General features: G+C 46.5%; 1 protein-coding gene across 1 annotated transcript in view; it reads left to right on the top strand.

The window, feature by feature from the left end:
* LOC122814914 (probable ATP-dependent RNA helicase DDX43) overlaps nucleotides 1-27,376 on the top strand; it is a 1,494,383-nt gene that overhangs the window by 564,009 nt on the left and 902,998 nt on the right. The window contains exon 5 of the mRNA XM_044087182.1: nucleotides 10,604-10,685. Coding sequence (XP_043943117.1) covers nucleotides 10,604-10,685 — 82 coding nt within the window. The remainder of the gene's footprint in view (nucleotides 1-10,603; nucleotides 10,686-27,376) is intronic.

Genomic DNA, 27,376 nt, shown 5'->3' with positions numbered 1-27,376 from the left:
AAGTTACTTGGACTTGATAGTCTGGTTTGGGAAAAGCTTAGTTGTCGTCGTAAATGTGTTTTTAGGAAGGCCAAATCATTTAAGCAATTATTACAGAAGGGTGACTATTCTTTTAATCCAACGGGCAGACCTATTGGGGAATTTTAAATGTGGTAGATGTAGTGTTTGCCATCTTGTGCTGGCCACAGATTCTAAGCTATATGTGGCTGGTGTGTCTATTAGGCTTCATGGTCATTTTGATTGTTACACTAACAATGTGGTGTATATGGCTCAATGTGGTCAATGCCCGGCATTTTACGTTGGGAAAACCAGTAGAGCCTTTAGAGATAGAATTATTGAACATATGTCCGATATTAGGCATAAGAAAAAAACAAATGCCTTGTATAGACATATTGAGTTGCATAGTGGGCATGAATTTAAGTTTTGTGTTATACAAAAAATTGTCAAGGATGTACAGGGTAATGTTTTAGATTTTCATCTTGACATCAGTGAAATGAAATGGCAGCTGAGATTAAATGCCACGGTGTTTCCTGGCATCAATGATCACATTAGTATTGCCCCTGTCTTAAAATTAAAACATATTTTAGGGTGATGTGATTATTAATTTATTGTTTTTTAATATTATTTAACAATATTCTTATATGGTTTGGATATTTAATATTCACATTTATTTTCATGCTTTTAATCTTGGTTGTTTTTTAATGATTGAGTGTGTTCAGTTCACTTTAAGTATAATGGATGTTAATTAGTTAATTGAGCAATGATGTCATGATTTGTTTTTTTATAAAACTTGGATGGATTGAATTGTTTGATATTATTCTGAAGAAGTCTGAATAAAGACGAAACCTAGGTAAATTTGTTGTGGTGGTTGATGGTGTCTTGCAGAATCACCTGCCTAGACCCAGACCACAACGTCCCTGGATGTCTGTTCTGCACTCTGTTTAATGCTAGAACTATTAGAACCGTTGCAAGCCTCTACCGCGACCCGTTTGGAGTCCAGTACACCACTGGGTCCAACTTTTTCTGCCGTGACATTGGCCTTCAGTAATGCGGTTGGGTCTGGAGCCGCTTCGCAGACACCGGCTTCCGCAGAGGCAGATGATCAGTCTGCCGGTTAAGCTAACCTTGTAAAAGGCCTCTGAATCCTCTAGGCCCAAGACCAAGATTTACCCCCAAAAGACCCCATCCCAGGGACCCAGCCACCAACTTCCTTCCTTCCAGCCTGCCACTTGTCCCAGCAGCTGCTCAGAGTGGCAGAGGACTTAATAACTCTAGAGGAAGCCAGCCTACCCAAGCCAGCACTTCTAAAAGGAAGAGGGACGCCACTTTTCAGGCTCTTTCTGACCAGGACTCTAAAGGATCAGAACTAGAAGGTTCTAACACTGAAGACCAGCCGTTTGCAGCATTTGAAGATTCTGATGCTGAAGACCCTATTCCTGCTGCCACCCCTCCTGAGGACCTCTCTTTCGGGGAAACTTTAAATTTCCTCAGGGAACATTTCCACTGGGAGGCGCAGCATTACTCTCAGTCGAAGAAGAGACAGAGTTCCTTGACCAGCCACAGCATAAACCTCAGGCCATTCCCCCTCTTCTGGATGAGGTGGAAGATGTCTTTCTGGAGTCTGCACTCACCCGTAACTCTCTCCCACCTGCCCCCTGGAAACCAGACAGATGATATAGGGTGCACGACACCCACAAGTATCTTTTTAACAACCCAACAGCTGAATCAGAGGTAATTATTCAGGGCGCTAAGGGGGCTAGGGCTAGTTCCTGTAAAAATCCCATTCCAGCTGACAGAGAGCAGGGCCTTGGATAGATTAGACAAAAAAGCCTACACTTCAGCTACCTTAGCCATTAGGGCTCTGAATTGTCAATTCTGTATGCTGAAATACCAGCAAAATGTACTGGAATTACTTAAACAGAAAATTTTAACCCTATGAGACAGCAGTACTACCAGGGAATTAGTGGATCTTATAGTTTCCAGCTCTCGGGTAAACAAACATTCCCTGCATTGTGGGTTTGATGCATTGGAGGCTTCCATCAGGGCTGCAATCACTGGCTCTGTAATCAGAGGGTATGCCTGGTTAAGGGGAACAACCTTTTCCTGCCCAGGTAAAGTCCAAATTGTTAGATGCCCCTCTGGATAAGGACCAGCTGAGGAGGTTATTAAGAAAATGGAAGACAAGGCCAATTCTATGCAGACTGTGAAGGATTTCTTGCAGGTTCAGCACTCACTCTGCCTTTGGTTCTGGACTATCTGGCAGAGCTTCTAGAACAGGGATAGTCTTACTCTTCCATCAGGATACATAACTCTGTTATTTCTGCCTTTGCCCAGTCGAATCAGCCTATATTTTCTCGGCACCTGTTGTGTGTGCCCCCCCCCCAGGAGCATGTTTAAGACCACCTGCTCCAGCGTGAGATCTAAACTTTGTCATGGAAAATGGACTTTGCCTCCTTTTGAACCAGCTGCTTCAGCTGACCTGAAGTACCTCTCGGGAAAATTGCATTCTTGCTGGCCATCACCTCAGCCAGGAGAGTTTCTGAACTCTAGGTCCTTATGGCCACTCAGCCCTTCATTATTTTCCATGCTGACAGGGTGTCTCTCGGGACCAACCCCTCCTTTATGCCTAAAGTGGTCTCATAGTTTACCCTCAACCAGGCCATCCATCTCCCTACCCGCAAAATAAAGGGGAAAGAATTTTGCATACCCGTGACATTCACAGGCAACTGAGATCTTACCTGGATAGGACCAAATCAGTCAGGATATCTGACCAGCTTTTGGTTTCCTTCGCTCCTGAGGCAGAAAAGAAGCCCATTTCCAAACAGACCATTTCTAAATGGATCTCTCATTGCATCTATTTCTGCTATTCCTTTCATGGAAAGAGTCCTCCCAAATCCATCAGATTTCATTCCACTAGAGCAGCCTCTACTTCCACTGCCTTCCTGAGAGGGGTTCCAGCTAAGGATATTTTGGAAGCTGCTACCTGGACATCCATCCACACATTCACCAAGCACTACCAGCTGGCTACATTCTCCAAAACCAGAGCAGCCTTTGTATCTGCAGTCCCACAGGGCATATTGGCATCCCCTTAATGTGGTGCTTCCTTTAATTCCTATACTCCTTCCTCCTCCCTTTTTCTTAGCTTTGGGAATCCTCCCACAAGTGATGACTGCAACAGTGAAACACGAAGAACATAGTAACAGTTGTGTACACTTAACATAAATGTAGATGATGAAGTGTATTCACCATTGCAGTCCTTTTTCCCTCCCACCTTCCCCCTTTTAATTTCTCCTCCTTTGGGGCTCATTTACTATTGGGTGGAAGAAAAACTGATGGAATGACGTCAGCGCTCTCTCTTTATAGCCCTGATGACCTGACGTCAGCCTCTGTACCTAGACAACCAATGCAGGAGGGAAATCCCTTACTCTGGTATTCGGGCCGTCTGAGGGCTACCCAGCAGGGATAACCCACAAGTGATGACTGCAACAGTGAATACACTCTAACTTCTCATTTATGGTAAGTGTACACAACTTTACTTTCCACATGCAGCTCTTCCAATTGTGGTAAATACCTTTGATTCCTCTAGTTTGGACTGCTGAAGTGCCGTGCACCTTGGGACTCTAATGATGTACTTCATAGCGATCACAGCAATGCTCTCCACCAGTGATGGAAGTATGTGGATGTTGTCAAACTGCATGGATTCTTAATTGCCTGCATTAGACACCAGATGTGAAGTTGTTCTCTCTCGCTGTTCATTCTTACAGATGGGTTAAGAGCTAATCCTCTGCTCCGAGTCGGCCTACTACAAATCTCAAAGTCTTCAGACAGCTCGAGGCCAAGTCCCTGTCCCATGATGCACCTGGAGTTAGCTTCGATCTAGTTTGCCGCTGCAATAGATCTGAGGTTCCTCAGCATAGCTCGGGCCAGTACAAATTTATTATCAAAAATTTTTCTAAATAACTTTATTTCTCTACTTAGAGTTGGCTTTAGCTTCTATAACCTTTAAATCGCTCTAGTGTGTATTCCTTTTCATTTGGTGTGCCTTTTCATATTTAGCCAGTAGTTTTTGTCAGGGCTTATTTAAATAGTTTTGGGGTGTGTCTTTATTAAATTGCAGTAGTTTTTTTCTTGATACTATGTTGTTCATTATGGCTGACCAGGATAGGGATAAACATCCTAAGTCAAGTTTCAAAAAATGTCCAAAATGTGGACAGAAAATGTCCGTTACAGATAGCCATGTCAACTGTGTATATTATTTGGGAGCCTTGCACCTTCAGGAAAGCTGCCCCATTTGTCATTCCTTCTCTTCCAGGGTTCTTCAGAAGAGAAAGTTAATTGATAGAGGACTAGTCAGACTGTCATTTCAGGAAGCTTTGAGTGACAAGGACAGGTCTAGAAAATCTTCAAAGTCTTCCAAGGCTTCTACTTCTGAAGTAAAAAAAAAAAAAAAATCGACATCTGCTCCACAGCCCTTGGAGCAGAGCGTCTTTTCAGAGCCGGTTCCCAGTCCTGGAACCGGTATCTGAGATACCTAAATTGCCAATCCTGCAATCAGTGCCTCCATCCATCCATTCATCTCAGTTCTCAATAAGCCTTTCCGATTTGGATGTAGATCGTGTGGTGCAGAAGTTGTTACAGGCACCAGCATTGACAAAATTTTTGCCAGCTCCAACCCAAGCGGTTTCGGAACCGAAGACTGTATTGCCATCTACTTTTCCTCCTCCGAGCCATACCAGTCCTTCGGAGCCAGAGGAGTCGGACTTGATGATCATTGAGCCTTCGGAGCAGGTGCCTGTTCCAGTGTCATCGGTCTTGTTTACTCGGACGTCCTCTGCGCCGATTGAGGAGTCTAGGAGCCGACACTCTCCGGTCTGGTCCGGGGAGGATAGTCTGACTTGCCAGTTCCGACTTTGCCTCTAGGGCTTGGGCTCTGATGAGCTCGGCTCCTACCTCTATTTCGGAGTCTACTGTCCCGGTGCCGGGGGGATCTATGGTTTCCTCGGATCCATCTGTCTCTTCTCATCGGAGCAGAGGTGCCTTCGAAGCCGCAAGGAGAGTTATGTCTCCTAAGACATCCAGTCTGGCTACTTCCCAAAAGCGCCTGTACCTGCTTCTGCTTCACAGATTCTTTCTAAGCATAGAGACCCAGAGCCTCAGGAAGCCCCATTGGGTGGCCCCTACTTTTCAGAGACCTCACCAGTAGTTCCCACTGAAGAGGTTCCCAGGGAGGAAATCTGTTAGAGGAAGCACTTAGACTCCCCGCAGGAGTCTCTCGCATCTGATACCGACTTGGATGAATCAGAAGTGTCCCCACGGTCCCCCTCTTAGGATATCTCATTTGCTAAGATATTACAAATCCTTAGGCAGAGAAGTGACTGGCAGTCCACCAGCCCTTCTGAAGATGAGTCTGTTCTCCGGACGGCTTTCGGGTCTCAACCCTCCACCTCTTGGGTGTCTCTGCCCTTCGATGAGCTCATGGAGCTGGTCTTGCAAAGGGTGTAGGAGTCTCTGGACACCATGGAGCCTGTCCCCAGGAGGCCTAATAAATTTATTTCTGCCCCCCCAGGAAAAGTCTTTTCTTACCAAGGGGGAGTGCCAGTTGATGCCATGGTGGTGGCAGCAGCCACCAAAAAGGAGATGTCAGAAACTTCTTCCTCTGTCCAGCCTCCTAACAGAGATTCTACGAACATGGATAGATATGGGAAGCGCACGTACAGTTCAGTGACTTTTGCCCTGCGTTCACTGAACTCTGACTGCCACTCTCTCTCTCTCTCTCTCTCTTTGTCTCTGCCTCTGCAGTCATCTGGCTATTACAATAAATTCAGACAAATCTGCCTTGTCGCCATTGCAACATATCATTTTTATCGGTGTAGAATTGGACACCACCACACACAACCACTTTGAGACTTCCAGCAAGAAGAGGCTTATCACATCCAAAGACGAGGCTCCAGCATCAGAAGTACTAAAATTGTTAGGCATGATGGCAGCTGCAATATTAGCGATACCGTTGGGTCGCATGCACATGTGGATTCTGCAGTGGCTGTTGTTCACTCAGTGGTCTTACCAAGAGCTCCCAGTGTTTCATCTCATAATGATCCAAACACTTGCAAAAAGGATCTTCAGTGGTGGTTGACCTCTCCATGTAACGATAGGTCGTCCTTATGTTCTACCCCCACCAGCAGCCACGGCAACCACGGAGGCTTCCCTGATGGGGTGGGATGGGGGGGGCATTTTCAAGGAAGAACAGCCCAAGGCGCATGGACCGAACAGGGGACACATCTGCATACTAATGTCCTGGAGATGAGAGTGGTACTTAGTGTTGCAGTACTTCCAGGATTCTCTTCCTCTGGGAACAATTGTGATTCAGACTGACAACATGTTAGTGGTGTGGTACTTGAACAAACAAGGAGAAACCAGGTCCTACCCCCTTTGTCGTGAGGCCCTAAGAGTGTGGCAGTGGGCTACATCCATCCAGCACTTTCTGTTAGCAAAAGCACATCCCGGAGAAATCCATTGTGATAGCAGACAAACTGAGAAGAGCAATTTTGTTGCCTCATGAGTGGTCCCTCAAGAAAGAAATAGCGGAGAGAATTTTCTGCAGGTGGGGCCAGCCTTGATGCGACCTTTTTGCCAACCACATGAACACAAAATGCAGAAGCTACTTTGCCCTGATTCCCCCTCTGGGAGAAGCCCCAAGGGAAGCAGTCCTACACGAGTGGCCTCAGGGTCTCCTCTATGCATTCCCACCACTTTCCTTGATACCCAAAGTATTACAGAAAGCAAAAGCCCTGGGAAGGACCATCATTTTAATAGCCCCTCATTGGCCTCTTCAGATTTGGTTCCACTTCCTTCGACTTCATCAATTGGAAGACCCTTGGATTCTGGACCCAGTTCCAGATCTTCTGACGCATTTGTCGGGGGATCTTCATCCCTCTCTTCAGTCACTGAATGACAGCTTGGCTGCTCCAGTTCCCAGCATAGCCCTGTTCCATAACCTGTCATATGAAATGCAGCAGATTCTGATATCTTCTTATAAGTCCTCTACTAGGAAGCTATATATTTGCAAATGGAAAAGATTTTCCATATGGGCCTCTCAAAATAACTTTGATCTCTACCAAGCCCCTATTGCCTCCATAAGAGTTCTTGACTATGCTTTTCAGTAAAGGAGCTGCAGCAGCAGCAGTTCGGGTTCAACTTGCTATCTCTAATTTTCACCTTGGCTTTGAAGGATTGAACATAATGTGCCTTTCTCAAAGGGACTTTTCATCTCAGACCACCTGTGAAATCCCCTTGTACCCCATGGAATCTAAATTTTATGCTTTCATGCATTATTCTCCCACCTTTCGAACCAGCTTCCTCATGCACTTTGAAATGTTTGTCATGGAAGACTATCTTTTAGTAGCCATCACTTCTGCCTGTAGAGTGTCAGAGCTTCAGGCCTTGTCCATAAAGCCCTCCTTATTTTATTTTCCATGCTGACAAAAGTAGTCTCTCTGCGAACAAATCCTCAATTCTTGCCCAAAGTTTGTACTGAAACTAACCTTAACCAGATTATAGATTTACCAAAGTTTGTACTGAAACTAACCTTAACCAGATTATAGATTTGCCAGTGTTCTTTCCCCAAACACACCTACAACTTAGAGTATATGCTGCGCAAGCTTAATGTTCATAGACAGCGCAGATTTTACTTGCGTAGAACAAGAGTTCAGAAAATCAGAACAGCTTTTTGTTTCCTTTTCAGATTCCAGAAAATGCATCCCAGTGGCAGAAAACACTGTCTAAATGGTTATCTGATTGTATCACATTTGTTTATTCAGCTGCTAATATGCCCTTTCAACCCAAAATTAAGGCTCAATTCTACCAGAGCAGTGTCCACATCTTCTTTTTCTGCTAGGCTTCCTATAGACAACATTTGTGCAGCAGCCAGTTGTTCAAGACCTCATACATTTATCACTCATTGCAAAGTTGACAAGGCCTCCAGGGACAGGGCCTCCTTTGGGTTTACTGTCCTGAAAAACATACTCCCGTGAGCCACCCGAGAAAGATGGTGCTTGGGACTGAAGCTTAGCTTGGCTGCTCCACTTCCCATGATTGCTAGGACTCCCGGACTATTCTCATCAGTTAGATTTGTTTTATTAGCTGCTCATAAGTTTTCGGCCAGGAAGGTTTATCGCAGCAAGTGGAAACGTTTTTCTTTCTGGGCCTCTCAAAGGAGTTTAAAACGTTTCACGGGTCCTATTTCTGCCATGTTTGATTTTCTAGCTGATATTTTTCAAAGACTAGTTCTTCTACTGTCAAAGTTCAGTTGGCTGCCATTTCTCATTTTCATGTAGGCGAGAATTCTGCCTCCTTACAATCTGCCAGACTGTGTAAAGCCTTTATCAAAGACCCCTTTTTGTTATGCCCCCCCCCCCCCCCGGTCAGAAATCCACTGTGGGACCTTACTATGGTTCTTCAAGCTTTGGTCGCTCCGCTTTTCGAGCCAGTCTTAACTGCAGATCTGAAATTTTTATCTTTGAAAACAGCTTTTCTGGTGGCTATTATCTCTGCAAGAAGGGTTTCAGAATTACAGGCCTTGTCCATCAAAATTCCTTACATGATTTTTCACAAAGAAAGGTTTCCCTTCGAACCAATCCATCCTTTCTTCCTAAGGTGGCATCACCAGTCAATATCAATCAGACTATTAATTTGCCTGTGTTATTTCCTAATTTTATGAACAAGATGGAATACAAACTCCACTTGTATGTTCATAGACAGTTATGATTCTATTTGCACACGACAGAAAATTTCCGTAAATCTGATTAGTTGTTTGTAGTTGTTTGTATCCTTCTGTAAACCCTTTTGGGGAAACCTATCTCTAAGGTCACTATAGTTAAATAGATAATTTGTTCATGCATCCTGTAGGTCTATAAGGACAGAGGCATGTCTCCTCCAGGTCCGGTGAAAGCTCATTCCACTACGTCCATGGCTACGTCTGCAGCCTTTTGGTCTAAAGTGTCTTTGAATGATATTTGTTCTGTAGCTACTTGGTCCTCATCTCATACGTTTATTTCTCATTACAAATTGGATTTGACTTCCAAAAGGAGTGCATACTTTGGTTCCGCGGTGCTCCGGAATATCCTTCCATGAGGGCCTCCCAGGAATTTGGAGCTGATGCTAGCAAAAGTTGCTGACTCTGATCCGATACAGCTCCATAACCCACAGGTTGAAGAGAAGTTAAGTACAACTACTCAGATGGAACATTGTGGTGAGTACATGACTTCTTTTTTCTCAAAGATTTGTGTGTTACTGTCCTTTGGCCTACCTTACTCCTCTATCAAGGTTCATCTTGCAGCCATTTCAGCATGTCTGTCTATGATACAAACCCTGCCTTGTTTGTTTCTCTTTAAAAAACAGTTCTTGAAAGGGATTCTACACATGAGACTACCTAGAAAGAAGGTGGCTCATTCTTTGAGACTCTTAACTGTGTGTTGGGAAATTAACCATGACTCCATTCATTACTTGAAAAACCTTTATTTCTCTGACGTTTGCAAGATGAGTGTCTGAGTTGCAAGCTCTAATTGTGATTGATTTCTGTCTGGTATTCCACAAGAATAAGGTTATTTTAAGAACAAATCAGTTATTTATGTCCAGAATAGTTTTTAGTTTACTTTCAATCAGGTCATCAGTCTCTGTGCTTTATGCATAAGTGTACTGTTTAAAAATTATGCCCTTTAGAAAAAGCTGATCCGCTACTTATTCATTATGATGGTACTAAGAAAGGAAAATCTTTCTCAGAAAAAATATTTTTAGCTGGCTGCCTTCAGCTATAGGTTATTCCCACCATGACAAATCCGTCCCAGGCATTATCATGGTGAACCCTGTGGGACACACGTATCCTGTACAATGGGATACTAAAAAGGGGTGGACTCTAGTAGCACTCTAAAAGCAGCCACCTGGTCCTCTGTGCATGCATTTACAAAGCATTGCAGAGTGGATTCTTTTTCCAGGTCCAGAGCTAACTTTGCAAAGACCATTCTCCTGGGGATTATGGACCTTTAATCTTCCTCCTTCCAAGTTAGATAAGCTTTGGTAATCAACCCAAATAGCCAGAGGCTACTACAGCAGTAGGAATGATGAACGTAGTATAGTTGTACAAAAACCTAGCATAACAGTAGATGTTCAAATTCCACACTAATGCAGTAGCTGCATCCACCCCAATCCCTCTTTTCTATCCTGTGCATAATTGTTTTTTGGGGATATAAAATGCTTTTGTGTTGTCTGATCAGAGGTTCAGGATGAGGTTGCTTCCTATTTTTACTGTGGGGAAGAAAGTCCTGAAGTCATTTTTCTGACTGCAATTCTCTGATTGTTGCTGGGTAATCAACATCCAGAGGGAAAGTGTGGGAAGGATCCGGAGCTTTTGAAGCAGGACAGTTGTTGCTTCCTAGCAGGAAACAATCCACATAGCTGAAGACTACTGCAGCAGTGTGGAATTCGAACATCTACTGTTTTGGTAAGTTCTTATACAATTCTACTTTTTTATGTATACGATTTCAAGTACATATTTTTATGTATGCATGTGTGTTAGACTCGTCAAATCATTTTTTTTGTTCCGTTTCAGATTTGCCACCAGTAAAGAAAAATTTCTATATCGAATCAGAGCGGGTGTCCAGTTTGTCAGCAGAAGAGGTAGAAAAAATAAGGTACTAATAAATTTGATTATCTTTGCTGAATTGCTCCATCACTCTTGAAATCAGTCATAATACTCGGTCATGGTTTGCAATGACCAGCTTTGTTTCTGCTTGCAAGACTAAATACATTTATTAACTGCATAAATTTGGTGACGTAAAATTTGATGAAAATGCAATTAGTGTAACTCCTTTTGTAATCTTGCCCCCCCCCCCCAATGTAACACGCTTATAGACTTCAGTTGATTCCTAAGCAAAGAGGAAAATAACTTTTCAGTCAGCATCTGTGGCCTTAGTGCTAACCTGTGGTACAGACATCAATGTGGCTATGTTGACTGTTATAATGGTGCCTATTTCCTTGGCGCTGAACAGTGTGACAATGACTTCAGCATTCAGTGCCTTGAGACCAAAACTTTCCACCTCAAAAGTTGACATACTTGGCACCAAGGACTGTGAGGAGACTTAACGTCAGCCTTTTTGATGCTGATTAACTCCATGTCACCTGATCACTTTGAGACCAAGTGCTCTACTGTAATGTATCATTGTACATGGATCATTCCAAGGATCTCTCATCAGTATTGGCCTCAACCCCAGTCACTCTTAAATCTGTGCTTTTAGTCCACTGTTCTTGCCAAAGGGACAAGGAGGAAAGCGGATTTAAAGATAGAATGCATGTATCCAGCATTCTCTTTTTTTTCCCCTTCCACTCAATATCTCTCCCAGTGGTCTGAGGAAGAACACTACAAAAGGAAGGATACACTTTTCCCACAATCTCTACTCCGATATCAATATGGGGAGATTTTCCAGTGTCCCTCTGGAAGACCCCAAATTTGGGGAGATCCTCGAGCAGCAGCATCCGAAGAGGGCTTAGGTCACTGACCCAATCTCTCCAGCTTAAGAAATTTATACAAGAGACTTTCCAGTCCTCTCTGCCTATCTCTTGAATGGTTCCCCTGATTGATGAGATAATTGTTTATCTTGCAGAGGAAGTAGCGAGATCCAGATGTAGTATCTGTGCCGATGAGACTGGGCATGATCTTATGGATTCCTAAGGACTGGGAATCTTTAAGACTCCACTGGCCAACTCAAAAAATGTGGGCAGCAGTCAGTAGAATAGTATCAGATTGGAGTCGCGTGCTTCATTCATATAAGGCATCCAGAGTGTTGGACCTTTTTGACAAACACTTCTCTGTATCCAGTGTGTTTTCTAATGGAATGCTGAATTTACACGACCCATAGTCCAGTTTCACCATGAATTTAATATTGAGAAATGTAACCCGTTGAGGTTAATGCAATGTAGTGACTATACATATGTTTTACACTTCTCCATGTGACTTACCTGTAATGTGGAGCAAGTGTAGCTAGTTGAGGCATTGCCATTCATAGGCATGCCTGACTTAGACATCATGTCTTTCTTGCAAATTGCAAGGTGTCTTTCGCCAGTGTCCTATCTGAAGGCAATGATGCATCTCAAAGGAAGAGTAAGCCAAGCTGCAGAAGAAGGAATAAGAAAGTACTCCTAAGCGGGTATTTTCCCCTTATCAGAGTGCCAGGAACTTGTAGTTTAAGACTAACCAGTGGCAGAATTTTGGAAAATGTTTTGATAGAGGCTAGTGTGAACATAGTGGCTTCCAAAAGGAGCCCCTTGTAGGGCAGAACCGGTCAGCAAAATCATTGATGTTCTGTAGTCGTATCTCTCCTTCATTCTTACACTTGGGTTCGGAGCTGAACCTCTGCTCTAACTCGGCAATTCTCTAGCTCAGCCTTCTGGTTGGCTTGTGGCAAGGAGGTATCCCATCATGCACCTCTGACATTCCCCAGATCTCGTTTGCCACTCGAGCTCAGATGTGCTTCTTCTTGGCTGTGGCCAAGTGAAATATTTTTCTACTTGTTCAATTTATAACTTCAAAAAAGTTGTATTCAGCTTACTTGGTGATCGTTTATAGTCTAGTGTCTAAGACCTTGTGTGGCATTGTTTGCTATGTTTTGGGTTTTTTTGATTGGCCATTCTACCGTAGGCCAGTTGTTGTGTATCCCTGCATCACTGTTGGACTTTCTTGCTATTGGGGCTTTACTAATTGTTTCCTTTTCTAAGCTATTTTCACCAAGGGCTAGGTCCGTTTAAGTTAGAGGGCCTAGTCCTCTGTCTGACTTGTTTCTTCAGGGATAACCGTTTAATTTAGAGGTAGTCCCTGTTTTTTCCCTTTCTGGGATTGGCGTTTGTGATTTGTTTCGGATATGTCTAAAGACGCGAAGGACCACAAGCCTTCTGGCTTTAAAATATTTACTAAGTGCGCCCAAAAAATGTCCCTGACAGATGGGCATACTATTTGCGTATACTGCTTAGGTGCTACTCACCTTCAAGAATCTTGCTTCTTTTGCCATGCTTTTAGTCCTAGAGTCCTTCAAGAGAGAAAGAACAAACTCATTTTGAAAGGCATTTTAAAGCATTCTTTCGAGGATAAGTTGGCTGTTTCTTCCTACTCCTCTAGTTCTATGTCACCATCTTCCAAAAAAGACAAAATAAAAACTACAAAAAGGCGGTCTCCCACTCACTCAGTGTCATCAGAGTCGCTAGAGAAAATTGCCAAATTGACTACTTCCTCTTCGGCTCCACTGGTTTCGGTGCCGACAGAGGTTATTGATGTGGAACAATCCGTTTCGGTTCCAGGGGCTACAGAGCCGATAACTGAGTGCGTCTTGGGGTCGGTCAGCTGAACTTCGTCCAGTCTCTGACACTCGGATCGCCTATTTTTCAGCGGTCTAGGTCCCCCACTTTATCCTCCAGGTCCTCGAGGAGCCTTTCTGATGAGGACGTTGAGAGAGTGGTGCGCAGACTCAAGACATCGGCATTGGCAAATTTACTTTCGGCTTCGTCCCACTCTGTTCCAGAGCCTAATGAGCCTGTACACCCTGTCACTGTTCCTCCTCTGAGCCGCTCATGCGCATCGGAGCCAGAGATGTCTGCCACTTGCTCTGGAAAGGTCAGTTCCAACTATCTCTGTTGGTCTCTCTGTTCTGATATCTGCTGTGATCCCTTTGGTGTCATCCGTGGGGTCTAGGATCCTAAGCTCTCGGGTCGGGCACAAGGGGGGGGGGGGGCGCTTGGACCCGAACTACTTTGGTTCCCAGTTTACGTCTTGGTGCTACGGCTCGGGTGAGTTTGGACTCCACATCTGTCTTGGAGCCTACCTTCTCGGCACCGAGGACTGCCTTCTGCACCTTAAGAGCAGGGGGGGGGGTGTCCTCGGAGCCAGGAGGGTCTGCAGTCGTGTTCTGTCCATGTCTTCAGTTCCAACTAGGGGCATCGACACTCTCACTCTAAAGCGCCGACCTCCGTCTCAGCACCTTCTCTCATCCAACACAGCAGAGACTCGCAGCCTCAGGAAACCTCCATGAGTGGTCCCCAGTCTTCCAAGGTCTCCCCAGAATATCCTTCTGAGGAGCCCCCTCGGAAGAAAACTTGTAAGGGGAAGCATGTTGACTCCCCCGATGAGTCCATTACATCAGACACTGACCTCGGGGAGTCAGAAGGGTCCCCCAAGTGGTCCGCTGATGATATCTCTGCAGATATCCTTGAGTTCCTAAAACAGAGAGGAGCGGGCCCACCACCTCCCCTTTTGATGAGGAGTCAGTGCACCTGAAGGCTTTCGAGTCTCAACCTTCCACCTTTTGGGTGTCTCCACCTTTTGACGAACTCCTGGATCTAGGGAGTCGGACGGTGTGGGAATCTCCTGATACTGTGGAACCAGTTCCTAGAAGACATAATAAATTCTTGTCGGCACCGCGGGACAAAGATTTTCTCACTAAAGGCGTGCCAGTAGATGCCATGATGGTGGCAGCAGCCAACAAAAAGGAACTTGCTGAAACTTCCTCCACTGTCCATCCACCGAACAAGGAGTCTGGAACGATGGATAGGTATGGGAAGCGCATCTTTTCTTCAGCGGCTTTTCATTCAGATCGCTGAACTACCCGTTTCATTTCACTAGACTCCAGAGAGATCTCCTGAAAGAGCTAGGAGATGCTCTTCAAGGTAACTTATCTGAAGTGGTATCTGATAAGTGTAACACAGATGTCTACCTTAAATTCTGTTGTCAACTCCTGCATGTGACTGATATCTTATGCAGCGGATGGATTGAGTAGGGCAAGCGGGTTCAGGAGTTTCTCTTAGAAGACACTCCTGGATGCGCTTGTGTAACTTTGCAGAGGCCTTTAAGTCTACATTTACCAATGTCTCCTTTGATGGATCCTCGTTGTTTGGATCCAAGTAAAGGACACACTCACCAGGTGTGAACAGGAAGGGAAAACAGTGTCTGCCATGGGAGTCTGTTTTTCCGTTCCTTCTAGACCCTATCTCAAAGGGCAGAGGGGCGTAAAGATGTGGTTCAAGAAGTCACAGAGGTTTTTTCAGGACACACAGAGCTTTCTCTTTTCTCGTACTATTGTTGGTATTTGCCCTTTTTACCCTTGTGGTACTCCCTGTACCATTGTTGGTATTTCCCTCCTTTTTATCTCCAACTTTCTTTTCCAGAAAAGCTTCGTGTTTACTGTTTGTCTGAAAAGAAAGGGATAACGGGGTTTAAACATTGCTCTTGCAGTGGTAAACTCCCTAATAGCAATCTGCATGAGGAATGTGTTTGTTTGGGGGTTCGGCACTTATTGGTGAAATCTCCCTGTGACATTTGTGCCAGTTTCAGTCAGCGGACGCTGAATGAACGACGTAATAAGCTAATTCTCAAAGGCCTGCTTCCTCCTACCTTCTGAGGCTATTTCTGTGTCTGAGGTCTCATCCCATCCATCTGTAGACAAAAAACATCCTCGTTCGGACCCCTCTTCACCGGCCGGTGATAGGGGTAAGCCTCCTAAGCACAAGGCCCATAAGACTACTTCTGAGCATAGAATCGCCTCCTCGGTTCCGACCACCTCGGCTCTGAGTTTGGCTCCAGTGGTTCATATGGGAGTTGCCAAACTCCCATGATTGCCTCGTCGATCGGCCCAGGCACCGATGACTACTGCTCCCACTGTGAGTTCGGCTCTGGCCAGTTTGCCTGCCTCTACCTCGGCACCGACATCCCCTATCTCCTCGCCGACATCTGTTCCGACAGCCTCTTCGGAGCTGCTGTGACTTCAGCTTCGAGCCCGTTCTCTGCTCCACTTATTCCCCTTTTACCGGTTTCTAAACTGGAATCCTCTGTACCATTTCTCACTACACCATGGACCCAGTACTCCCCGTCTAGGGATCTGTTTGCCGGACAAGTTTTTAGCCCCTTTTTGGACCGGCCTGACTCCCCCTCAGGGGCATCTGTAAGGTCCACTAGGAGCCTGTCTAAGTTGGATGTGGTGCACCTCTTTGATCAGCTGCTGACTGCCAAGGGGAATTACAAACTTTCATAGAACCTATCCCACTACGGGTTTTGGGTCCATTGCCCTGGTGACCCCCCACGTATTCTCCTTCCTTGGACCCCTCTGTTCCAAGTCTCCTATTTCCGACGTCTGTGAGAGGACCCCTTTCCTTGGTGCCGACAGTGTCTGAAGTTCCGAGGCCCCTTTGGGTGTCTGTTCCTTAGGAACCCACCCTTCCTCGATCTCATGCTTGGAGGTGGAACCCTTTGTTCTGGCCACGGCTCCGGTTGTGTCACCAGTTCCGTCTTTGGGTCCGAGGGTGCCTCCTGCCCCGGTTTTGCTTGAGGCTCCATATCCGAGTGTGGACCGGGGTGTGACTCCGTTTCTGAAATGGTCTTCTTCGGTTCCGGGCTCCCATTCCTCTTCAGGCGGACCCGCTTTCTGGGTGATGGAGAGAGTGCTTGCTTCGAGCAGTCCTCCTATGTCAGACCTACCACCCGTTCCCTATGAGCTGCAGCTATCAAAGGCCGACACAGAGTGCGCAAGACTCAGGAAACCCCTGTACAGGGTATTTTCCTTTCTGAGTCCTCTTCGGATGCTCCCACTGAAGAATCCCCTCTGAAACAGACGTGTAAGAGGAAACACATGGACTCCCCAGAGGAGTCCCTCACTTAAGATACGGACTACGATGATGGAGAAGGGTCCCCACGGTCACCCCCTGACAATGTCTCATTGGAGATATCCTGGAAATTTTGAGGCAGAGGGGTGACTGGAAGCCCTCCATCCCTTCCTCTGAGGAATCCATATTCCTGCAAGCCTTCCGCTTTTGGCCCTCTACTTTTTGGGTGACCCCCCCCCCCCTGCCGCAGCTCCAGAGGATCAGACCCATTGGTCTAGAGGTTTGCCAGTAGGCGCTATGCTGGTGGCGGCCATGAAAAAGGACTTTGCGGAGGAAGTCCTGCTGTCCACCGGACCAGCAGTGTCCTGGGCGGTGGAAGTCCTGCTGTCCACCTGACCAACAGTGTCCTGGGCGGTGGACGGTTATGGAAGCAAATTTTTCTTCAGCGACCTTTGCTGTCAGGTCTCTGAACTTTTTGGCACATTTTACGAGGCTCCAGAGAGATCTCATCACTGAGCTCTCTGGAACCCTCACAGGTCAGGTTTCGGACAGGACGCGTGATAAAGTTGCTTCCCAACTTGCCACCTTAGAGTCAATTTCCAACTCGTCCATGAGGTTGCTGTCCCACGCAACCGAAGTGGTGTCTAGAGCTGTGGGTGCAGGCGTAGGTATGAGATGCCATGCCTGGATCCGCATTTGTGACCTCGCGGACTCCTTCAAGTCTTCCTGTTTAAAGTCCCCTATCGAATCATCAGCTCTGTTTGTTTCTAAGTCAAGGACACATTAGCCAGGTGCAAGCAGGACGGGAAGACCTTGTCTGCCGTGGGTCTACATTTTTCCAAACCTCAGGGCTCCTTTTCCAGGAACCAGAGAAGTGGAAAGATGTGGCAGAAAGTCTCGAGGTCCTTTCCGTGAGGCATGTGGTGAGGACTCCCCCAGGGGTAGGGGGGGTTCCAGTAATGGAAGACTCCCCTTTCAGGGCAGAGGGGGGTCCCGAAATCAGGACTCCAGGGATTCTTTCTCGGGACAACTGTGTCAGCACTTTTGAAGCGCTGCCTGATTGCTTTCCTCTGGAAGCAGTCTGGGCTCGTTTCTCTCTGCACTAAGCTGCCTGGCACTCCATTACAAATGATCAGTGGGTGCAGAGAATAATTTTCAGAGGTTATCACATCCCCCAATCTCTTACCCAAGACCTCCGAAATCCCTTCCCGATGTTCCACCCAGTCAAAGGGAGGAAACCGCTTCAGAAATAAGAAAGCTATGTCAAAAACGAGTCATCCAACAGGTCCCCCAGACGAGTGCAGATCCGGTTTTTACTCAAGATTCTTTATAATGCCCAAAAAAGACTGGGGACTAGAGGCCCATTTTGGATCTCAGCCAGCTAAACAAACCAGTGGTTCAGACCAAGTTTCGCATAGTCACTATTCAAACCATCCTCTAATTTCTTCAGGAGGGTGTGTGAATGTGCTCGATAGACCTCCGGGATGCGTATTACCACATCAAAATGGACAAATGCTCCAGGAGTCATCTTCGCTTCTGGCTGGGAGCCAATCATTGCCAATTCAGAGCCCTGCCATTCGGTCTCTCGACAGCCCCTAGAGTGTTCAAGAAATGCCTAGCAGTGGTGACGGCTCATCTGAGACTTCAGGAATTCCAGGTGTTTCCATATTTAGATGATTGGCTCCTCTCCGCCCCCACCAAGCGCCTCCTGCTCAGGGCCCTCCGGTCCACTCCAGCACTAGCGGAGTTGCTGGGCATCACCATTCACTAGGAAACCTCCAATCTTCAGCCCATAGAATAATTGGAATTTATATGGGCAGTATTCAATACTCAGACAAGCCTCCCCCCCCCCCCACAGGCTTCAGTTAGTTGCCAGGCAAGAACCCTCTCCTCATCTGTCTGTGATATTATTCTGGCCTCCCATAAACTATCCACCAGAAAACTTTACAGGGACAAATGGAAAAGATCTATCTGGTCACATAACTGGATGCTAAATCCATTTTCAACTCCTGTAGCTATTATTTTTCACTATCTTTCTGAGTTGTTTGACAATGGTGCATCAGCTTCCACCATTCAAGTTCATTTAGCAGCTATTTCCAACTTCCATAATGGTTCAGATGGAGTCCGGATTATTTCTGCCTGACTTTGCAAGACCTTCCTCAAGGGAATTTTCCATAGCAGATCTCCTATCAGGCAGCCGGTGGAGGCATGGAATCTCTCCCGGGTTCTCCAGTCTCTCTCTCTCTACCCCATTTTGAACCTGCTGCGAAATGTGATCTAAAATTCCTGTCATGGAAATCCTTGTTTTTGGTGGCGGTCACTTCAGCCAGATGAATATGAGTTGCAAGCATTATGCATCAAGAGCCCCTATCTGATCTTCCGTAAAGACAAGGTATCACTTCGTACTAATCCATCCTTTTTCCCCAAGGTGGTTTCCGACTTCTCTATTAGCCAGTCCATTGAACTCCCTGTATTCTTTCCAAATTATTCAAACAAGGGAGAATATTGCCTGCATTCATTGGATGTTCATAGACATAAGTTTCTACCTGGACAGAACTAAGTCCTTTCGCAAGTCGGACCAACTTTTCATTTCCTTTTCTGGTTCTAGAATGGAGTTGTGCAGTATCTAAAGTTACTTTGTCAAAATGGCTCAAGGATTGCATTACCTTCTCATATTCGCTTACGAGTGAATCTAAGACTGTTCAAATCAAAGCTCACTTAACTAGGGCTATCACAGTGCCTGTTGCCTTCCAATCTAGGGCCTCCATGGATGACATCTGTGCAGCAACCATTTGGGCTAAACCAGATACCTTCATCAAGCATTACAAATTGGATCTGATCTCCAGGGGAAGAGCAGCCTTTGGCTCAATGGTTCTCAGGAATGTTCTTCCATAATGGCCACCCAGGTTCTCCAAGTAGCTTGGGATTCTGTCCCTTCAGTGATGAATAGGAAGAAGATTAACAACTTCAGGTAAAGAAGTTATGTCTTACCATAACGTTCCATCTGAGTTGTTGATGATCTTTCAGTCATCACACCCTCACACCCTCCCACCGGCCCCCACCGAAGGCTCCTGGCAGATCTTCTGGGTCTTTGTGTTTCTGGGGTTTTGCGCAGAGATGGCCTCTGACTTTCTGTTTCTTCTATATGTTACATGCAAACTCAATCTGAGGTAACTGAGTGAAGGGCATTGTAGGTAGCAGCTTAGCTTGAGAGTTTTTGGTTCACGCGAGCTTGGTATAAGGCCGACTCTGTTCCAAGGGCTGTGAACTGAACCCATCAGTGATGACTGGAAGAAGAGCAGCAATTCAGATGGAATGTTATGGTAAGACAAAACTTTTTTTTTTTTTACCAGTTTCGATACCCACTTTATCACACTGGATTTCAAGCTGCATTTCATTCATTTATACGTCCAGTGGCAAAGATCTCCCCTTTAAGGTGAAAGCCCACTCTACCAGATCTGTTTCTACCTCGGTAGCCTTTCACACAAAGATTCCCATGGATAACATTTGTGCAGCAGCAACATGGGCTACACCTCATAAATTTATAACTCGCTACAAGTTGGACATGGCTTCCAGGAACAAATCTTCTTTTTGTTCCACAGTACTCTGGAGCATTTTCCCATGAGCCACCCAAGATAAAGGTGCTAGGGATGCTGTCCCAAGTGTAAGAATGAAGGTGAGATAGGACTACAGAACATAAAGAAGTTATGTATTCACCATAATGTTCCATGTTTGTAGTCCATCTCACCCTTCATTCTTACTATCCCACCCTCCTGCCCCCTCCTTGAGGACCTGGAGGAATTGTGACTATTGCTTTATCTCTATGTTGAGACCTTTCTCCATGGTTTGTTCTTTGTCTCTATATTTTTTACTACTTGCAACAAACAAGATTTGGGGGATGTCAGCGGTGCATGATGGGATACCTCCTTGACACGAGCCAACAGGAAGACTTTGAGCTAGAGAATTGCCGAGTCGGAGCAGAGGTTCGGCTCCGAACCCAAGTGTAAGAATGAAGGGCGAGATGGACTACAAACATGGAACGTTATGGTGAGTATAACTTCTTTTTTTTGCAGTGCTTTTTCTGAGTGCTAGGAGCAGAACCCCCTGAGGGCTTACCTGACCCTCCCACTTTGAAGGTGGTCTGGGACACGTGTCATTCCATTCTCCTGCATGGACCAGTGGATAAGAAAAGTAAGTCCAGAGGCTTCACAGTACCCTTTCTATTTCCTCCCTTGCCAGTATCTTTCCACACCATCATAAGGGTGCAGTCAGAAAAGCTCTTCAGCCTGTTCGAAAAAGAGCAGTCAAAGAAATCTTGCCAGAATGGCATGGGTTCTGGGTACCACTCAAGGATTTTTTGTTCCAGAGAAAACCGAAGATCTTGGACCTTGGTGGGTCTTGGTCATGTCTTTCAGAAAACAAAGCTGTAGATGGCCACATTGCAGTTAGTTCTGTGCTATATAGATCTGCAGGAGAGGGATACTTGTTTTAAATCTGCCTCTGGGCGTTTTTTTCTGGCTATACTGCTCAGACAAGCTCCACGTGAGTTTACAGAGTGGTCCTAGCAGCAGGGAACTCAGAAAAGCGACTACCTTCCGGATTTAAGTATCTTTGCTTTTTTTCACTTGGAATAGCTTCTGTAGCTTACCTTGAACTAGCCTGAACTGTTTTTTAACTGATTGCTGCATTATTTTAAAATCTGCACTTAAAGTTACAATGTTAAGTTGTCAATCTCGCCTTCATTCTTGCTTGATGGGTTCGGAGCCGATCCTCGGCTCCGACTCGGCACTTGCTTTAGCTCGAGAACTCCTTTTACCAGCTCGAGACAGCCCCATATCCCATGATGCAAGGCGGTAAGTACCCAGATCTCGTTTGCCGCTTCGCTTGGGAGGTCTTCTTTTTACCAGCTCCTGGTAAGTTGTTCACATTTGTGATATTTAAGCCCCTTTTTAGTCTAAAACTCTTTTATTGATAGTTTAAGTTTATTTTTCTAACCTTTCTGACAGAAATTCCCTGTCTCCTTTAATTTTTTGTTAGTCAATTTTTTCCCTATCCCATCCCCCCCCTGTTAGGGTGTGTGTATTGTTTTTTTTATAGAATACCTCTTGGTATTTTGTTAAGTTAATTTTGACTGGTGTGTGTGTGTTGTGTTTTTCGGCACCATGTCAAAGGAGAGGGTCTCAGGTTTTAAGAAGTGTGACTCGTGCTGTCAGAAGATGTCTCTGACAGACGGTCACACTTCTTGCCTGTATTGTCTGGGCCCTCTTCACCTGCAGGACTCCTGTGCTATTTGTCACTCCTTCAGCCAGAGAGTCCTGCAGGAGAGTAATAAGTTGATTCTTAGGGGCCTTCTTGCCGGAGGGCTCTCCGCTAAGTCGGCTCCACCAAAATCAAAAAAACCGGCCAGGCCCCAGGCTTCTGTATCCAGGCCTGCGGCCTCGCCCGACTGCATTGAGTCGAGATCGCCCGCTGGAGCCGATTCTGGCTTGACAGCTTTCGCACCGATGGCTATCTGTGCCGAATCTGTATTGTCCACTTCGATGTCGGCCCGATCGGTTCCGACACCCATGTGGCAGGCATCGTGTCGGCTCCGATCGGCTCCGACACCGTTACTTTGGTGGCTGTATCGGCTCCGGCTGGAGCCGATACATCGAGGCTTCCTGTCGGCTCCGAGAAATCGGCTCCGACAAGATCTGTAGTATCGGCTCCGATGGCTCATTCCAGGAAGAGGTCGAGGTCTCCTTCCTTGGAGCCGATACTTTCGGCTCCGACTTCACCTCTTCTATCGGAACGGAGCCATCGGAGCCGATCTTCAAGGTCATCCAGGTTGTCAGATCATGACCTAGAGAGAGTGGTCAGTAGATTACTCAAGTCACAGGTACTGGCCCAAATGTTACACAGTCCGTCTCAGCAGACGACTGTTGGTCCACACCCCGTTACAGTTCCTCCTTCAACTCTACCCCAGAGCTTGGAGTTGGAGTCTTCGGGAGTGGTTACTGCTACGGCTGGAGGACGGATACCCCCTTCTGTTCCTTCAGCCTCTACTCTTATCTCCTCTTCGAGACCTTCCTTAGAGGGATTCGGTGGTCGGGCTTCCATGGTCTCCTCCGAGGGGGTGAGTGGCATCGAACCCTTGTCCGAGCCCGCTCTTCCCCTTGGAGCCTCGGCCTTGGTGAGCTCGGCTCCGACATCTGCCTCGGAGACTTCCCTTTCGGTGGTCCCTGGAGTACCTAGCTCTTCGGAGCGGGTTCTCTCGGACCTGCCTGGGAGGGGAGCATTCGAGGTGATGAGTGTACTGGCCACTGGTATCAGTCAGCAGTCTGTTCCCGTAGCTCCTCCCTCTATAGTACCTGTTGACATCTCTGCCACTTCTCTTGCTACAGGACCCAGAGATCCTCCGCCTCAGGTTTCCCCATTGGGAATTTCCCCCTCTTCCGAGGATTCTCCTGATGTTTCGGGAGATCCTCCTAGGAAGAGGACTTGTAAGAGGAAGCATGTAGACTCCCCCGAGTCTGTCACTTCGGATACTGACTTTGATGAGTCAGAGGGATCCCCTAGATCCTCTCTGAGGATGTCTCCTTCTCAGACATCCTAGAACTTCTGAAACAGAGGGAAACTGGCCCACCAACAATCCCTCTGAGGATGAGTCAGTATACCTAGAGGCGTTTGGATCTCGGCCCTCCACCTCCTGGGTATCTCCGCCTTCGACCCCCTTATGCAGGTGATTGCACAAAGGCGTGGCAGCTCCTGACTCTGTAGAGCCAGTCCCTAGGAGGCCTTCAAAATTTATCACTGCCCCGAGCGACAAACAATTCCTTACTAAGGGTGTCCCCGCTGATGCCATGGTGGTGGCTGCGCCACCAAAAAGGAACTTGCAGATCCTTCCGTGCCCGCCCATCCTCCTAATAAGGACTCTAGGACCATGGATAGGTACGGTAAGCGGATGTTTTCCTCAGCGATCTTTGCTATGCTCGCTGAATTACCTATGTCACTTCACCAGACTCCAAAGGGATATCCTGAAGGAGCTGGGAGAAGTAGTTCAGGATCCTACAGCTGCAGGGGCTCAAGAAAAATTGCTTCTCAGCTAGGAACCCTCAATTCCATTGCAAACTCCTCCATGCGGCTAATATCTTATGCTGCGGATGGAGCGAGTAGAGCCGCAGGCACAGGTGTGGCTCTTAGACGCCAAGCCTGGATGCGGCTATGTGATCTTGCGGATCCCTTTAAGGCCCTTCACAAATTCTCCCTTTGATGGGTCAGCTTTGTTTGGCCCTCAGGTGAAGGAAACCTTGACCAGGTGCGAGCAGGACGGCAAGACTCTTTCTGCTGTTGGAGTCCGTTTTTCCACCCCTTCTAGGCCTTATCCCAAAGGACAGAAGGGTGGGAAGATGTGGTTCCGAAAATCCCAAGGAGTCACGCCGATTCACGTGGTCAGTTTACCCCTAGAGGCAGAGGGGTAACAATAACAGACGCCGCTCTAGAGGCAGAGGGGTCCAAGAACCAGGGAAACAGGGAGCCTCTCTCTGACAAGCCCTTTCAGCATCCCTGAGGTGTTGCCCGGCTGTCCCTCCTTGGAGGCAGTCGGGGAAGATTATCACTGTACCCAGAAGCCTGGCATTCCCTCACTCAAGACAGATGGGTACAGTCGATCATATCCAAGGGTTACATAATTCCTTTCGAGGAAAGTCCTTTCCCCTCAAATTCCCTTCCAGATGTACCACCCGGTCTAAGGGACATTGCAGAGTTAGAAATCGCAAAACTACTGCAAAAAAGAGCCATTCAGCCAGTTACAATAGACCATTCAGAGCCCGGAATCTACTCAAGGTTCTTTTTGGTCCCCAAAAGACGGGAGACTGGAGACCAATATTGGATCTCAGCAGACTCAACAAGTCCGTCAAGAAGACAAGATTCGAATGGTCACTCTTCAGTCAATTCTGCCCTTCTTACAGAAGGACAACTGGATGTGCTCAATAGATCTTCAGGATGCGTACTATCACATCAAAATTCACAGACGCTCCAGGAGATTTCTCCGCCGGCTGGGGTCCAGTCATTTCCAGTTCAGAGCCCTGCCCTTTGGTCTCACTACAGCCCCCAGAGTGTTCACCAAATGCATGGCAGTGGTCACGGCTCACCTGAGACGCCAAGGATTCCAGGTGTTTCCAGATCTCGACGACTGGCTCCTGTCAGCCACCACCAGGCATCAGCTTATACAAGCCAGGGATTACACAATAGACCTTTGTTCTCATTTGGGCATCTCAATCAACTTCGAAAAGTCATCCTTATCGCCCTGCCAGTCTATTACCTTCATAGGCAAACTTAAACACTGTTCGGATGTCAGCTACCCTTACAGAACAAAGAGTTTCAGACATTCAGACTCATGTCAGGATCATTCTGGCCAGCAAGAAAATACAGGCCAGAATGGTTCTGAAGGTATTAGGTCTCATGGCTGCGGCCATTACACTTCTTCCCCTGGCTCGATTCTACATGCGCCTTCTTCAGTGGATGCTGTTCACACAGTGGTCATACCAGCAACTTCCAATGCGTCACCAGGTTCTGGTGACACAAACATGCAAAGAACATCTTGCTTGGTGGATCACATCATCTCAGGTTCACCAAGGCAGGTGCTTTGTACCTTCGTCCCCGATAGCCACTGTCACCACGGATGCCTCCCTGATCGGGTGGGGGGGTCATTATCAGGGCAGGATGGTTCATGGGACGTGGCAACCGTTCAAGTACCATCTGCACATAAATGTCCTGGAGATGAGAGCAGTGCTTTTAACGTTGCAAGCCCTCAACGACTTTCTTCCCGTAGGGACAATTGCAGTCCACACAGACAACATGTCTGTAGTTTGGTATATCAACAAACAGGGCGGAACCAAGTCCTACCCCTTGTGTCAAGAAGCGCTCAGACTTTGGCAATGGGCGATCTCCTCTCATCGGTTTCTGGTAGCAACGCATATCCCTGGGAAAACCAACATTATAGCGGACAGATTGAGCAGAGCTATCCTCATGCCTCACGAGTGGTCTCTCAAGCAATCTATAGCGGAAGAGATTTTTCTGGAATGGGGTCGTCCATGTTGCGATCTTTTTGCTACTCCCCAAAACAGCAAATGTCCAGACTTCTTCGGCCTCTTCCCTCTATCAGGCCATCCTCCCAGAGACGCTCTGACCCAGGATTGGCCCCAGGGACTTCTTTATGCCTTCCCTCCATTTCCTCTGATCCCTCAGGTGATCCAGAAAGCTACCGTTTTGAGAGCCAAATTGATTCTCATTGCCCCTTACTGGCCTCGACAAGTTTGGTTCCCGTTCCTCCATCATCACCTTTTGGTGCAGCCGTGGCATCTGGACCCAGTGCCAGATCTACTGATTCACCAATCCGGTCAGCTGCACCGGTCAATCCCTTCTCTCAACCTCACAGCATGGTTGCTCCACTTCCTTCCTTAGCCAGGCTTCCTTTGATCTCTAACCCAGTTAGAGACATCATAGTAGCTTCACTAAAATCCTCTACCAGGAGGATTTACACAAGCAAATGGAACGTTTCTCTTATTGGGCTAAGGCCCAAAATATTGATCCTTTTACTGCCCCTGTTCAGGCAGTTCTGGACTTCTTAGCAGAGATTTTTCATGCAGGCTCCTCTTCTTCCACAGTCAGAGTTCAATTGGCTGCTATTTCTAATTTTCATGTCGGGATAGCAGATCATAATATTATGTCCCATAGGCTCTGCAGGGCCTTCTTGAAAGGAATTTTCCTACTAAAGCCTCCAATCAGGAATCCTCCTCCTCAGTGGGATCTAAATTTAGTGCTGACATCCTTGATTCTTCCCCTTCGAGCCAGCTGTTTCTTGTTCCCTGAAATATCTTTCTTGGAAAACTTTATTCCTAGTGGCTATTACATCTGCCAGGAGGGTGTCTGAACTTCATGCTCTTTCGGTTCGACCCCCCTATTTGATTTTTCACAAAGACAGAGTATCTTTGAGAACTAATCCATCCTCTTTACTTAAGGTCGCTTCAAAGAACAATCTGAATCAATCCATTGATCTCCCTGTATTTTTTCCTAACTATTCAGATAGAGCTGAACAAAAGCTACATTATCTTGACGTCCACCGTCAACTTAGATATTATTTGGACAGAACAAAAAAAATTAGAAAATCTGATCAACTTTTTGTTTCCTATGCGGATAATAAAAAGGCCTTCCTGTTTCTAAAGTGACTTTGTCCAGATGGCTTTCTTCGGTCATCACTGAAATTTATACTCAGGGGAAAACAGCTGTGCTCAAAACCTAAAGCACATTCAACTAGGAGTTTAGCTACTTCTACAGCTTTTCAAGCTAGACTTCCTTTGGACACTATTTGTGCAGCGCCACTTGGGCCACTCCTCACACTTTGTTTCCCATTACAAGTTGGACTTGGCCTCCAGGGACAGAGCCAGTTTTGGCTCTACAGTCCTCAAGAGTTTGTTCCATTGGGCCACCCAGGATAGAGGTGCTAGGACGGTCCCATCAAGCAAGAATGAAGGCGAGATTGACAACTTAACATTAAGAAGTTATGTACCTACCATAACGTTCCATGTTAGTTGTCTTCTCTCGCCTTCTTTCTTGCAACCCTCCCTCCTTCCCCCTGGCCTGGACAGACCTTGTATAAGAAACTATTATGCTAAAGACCATTCAGACCTGGTCCTTTTTCCATCTGTAAGTTTCTTCTTCCTTTGGGAAGTATTTTATGCTTGGTGTTATTGCCCTTTGTCAA

Source organism: Protopterus annectens, chromosome 1.part1 (assembly GCF_019279795.1).
Source record: "Protopterus annectens isolate FY-2018-M chromosome 1.part1, PAN1.0, whole genome shotgun sequence".
In the NCBI taxonomy this organism is placed as follows: domain Eukaryota; kingdom Metazoa; phylum Chordata; order Ceratodontiformes; family Protopteridae; genus Protopterus; species Protopterus annectens.
The sequence above is the reverse complement of the archived record's forward strand: the minus strand, read 5'-3'. Positions and strand labels throughout refer to the sequence as shown.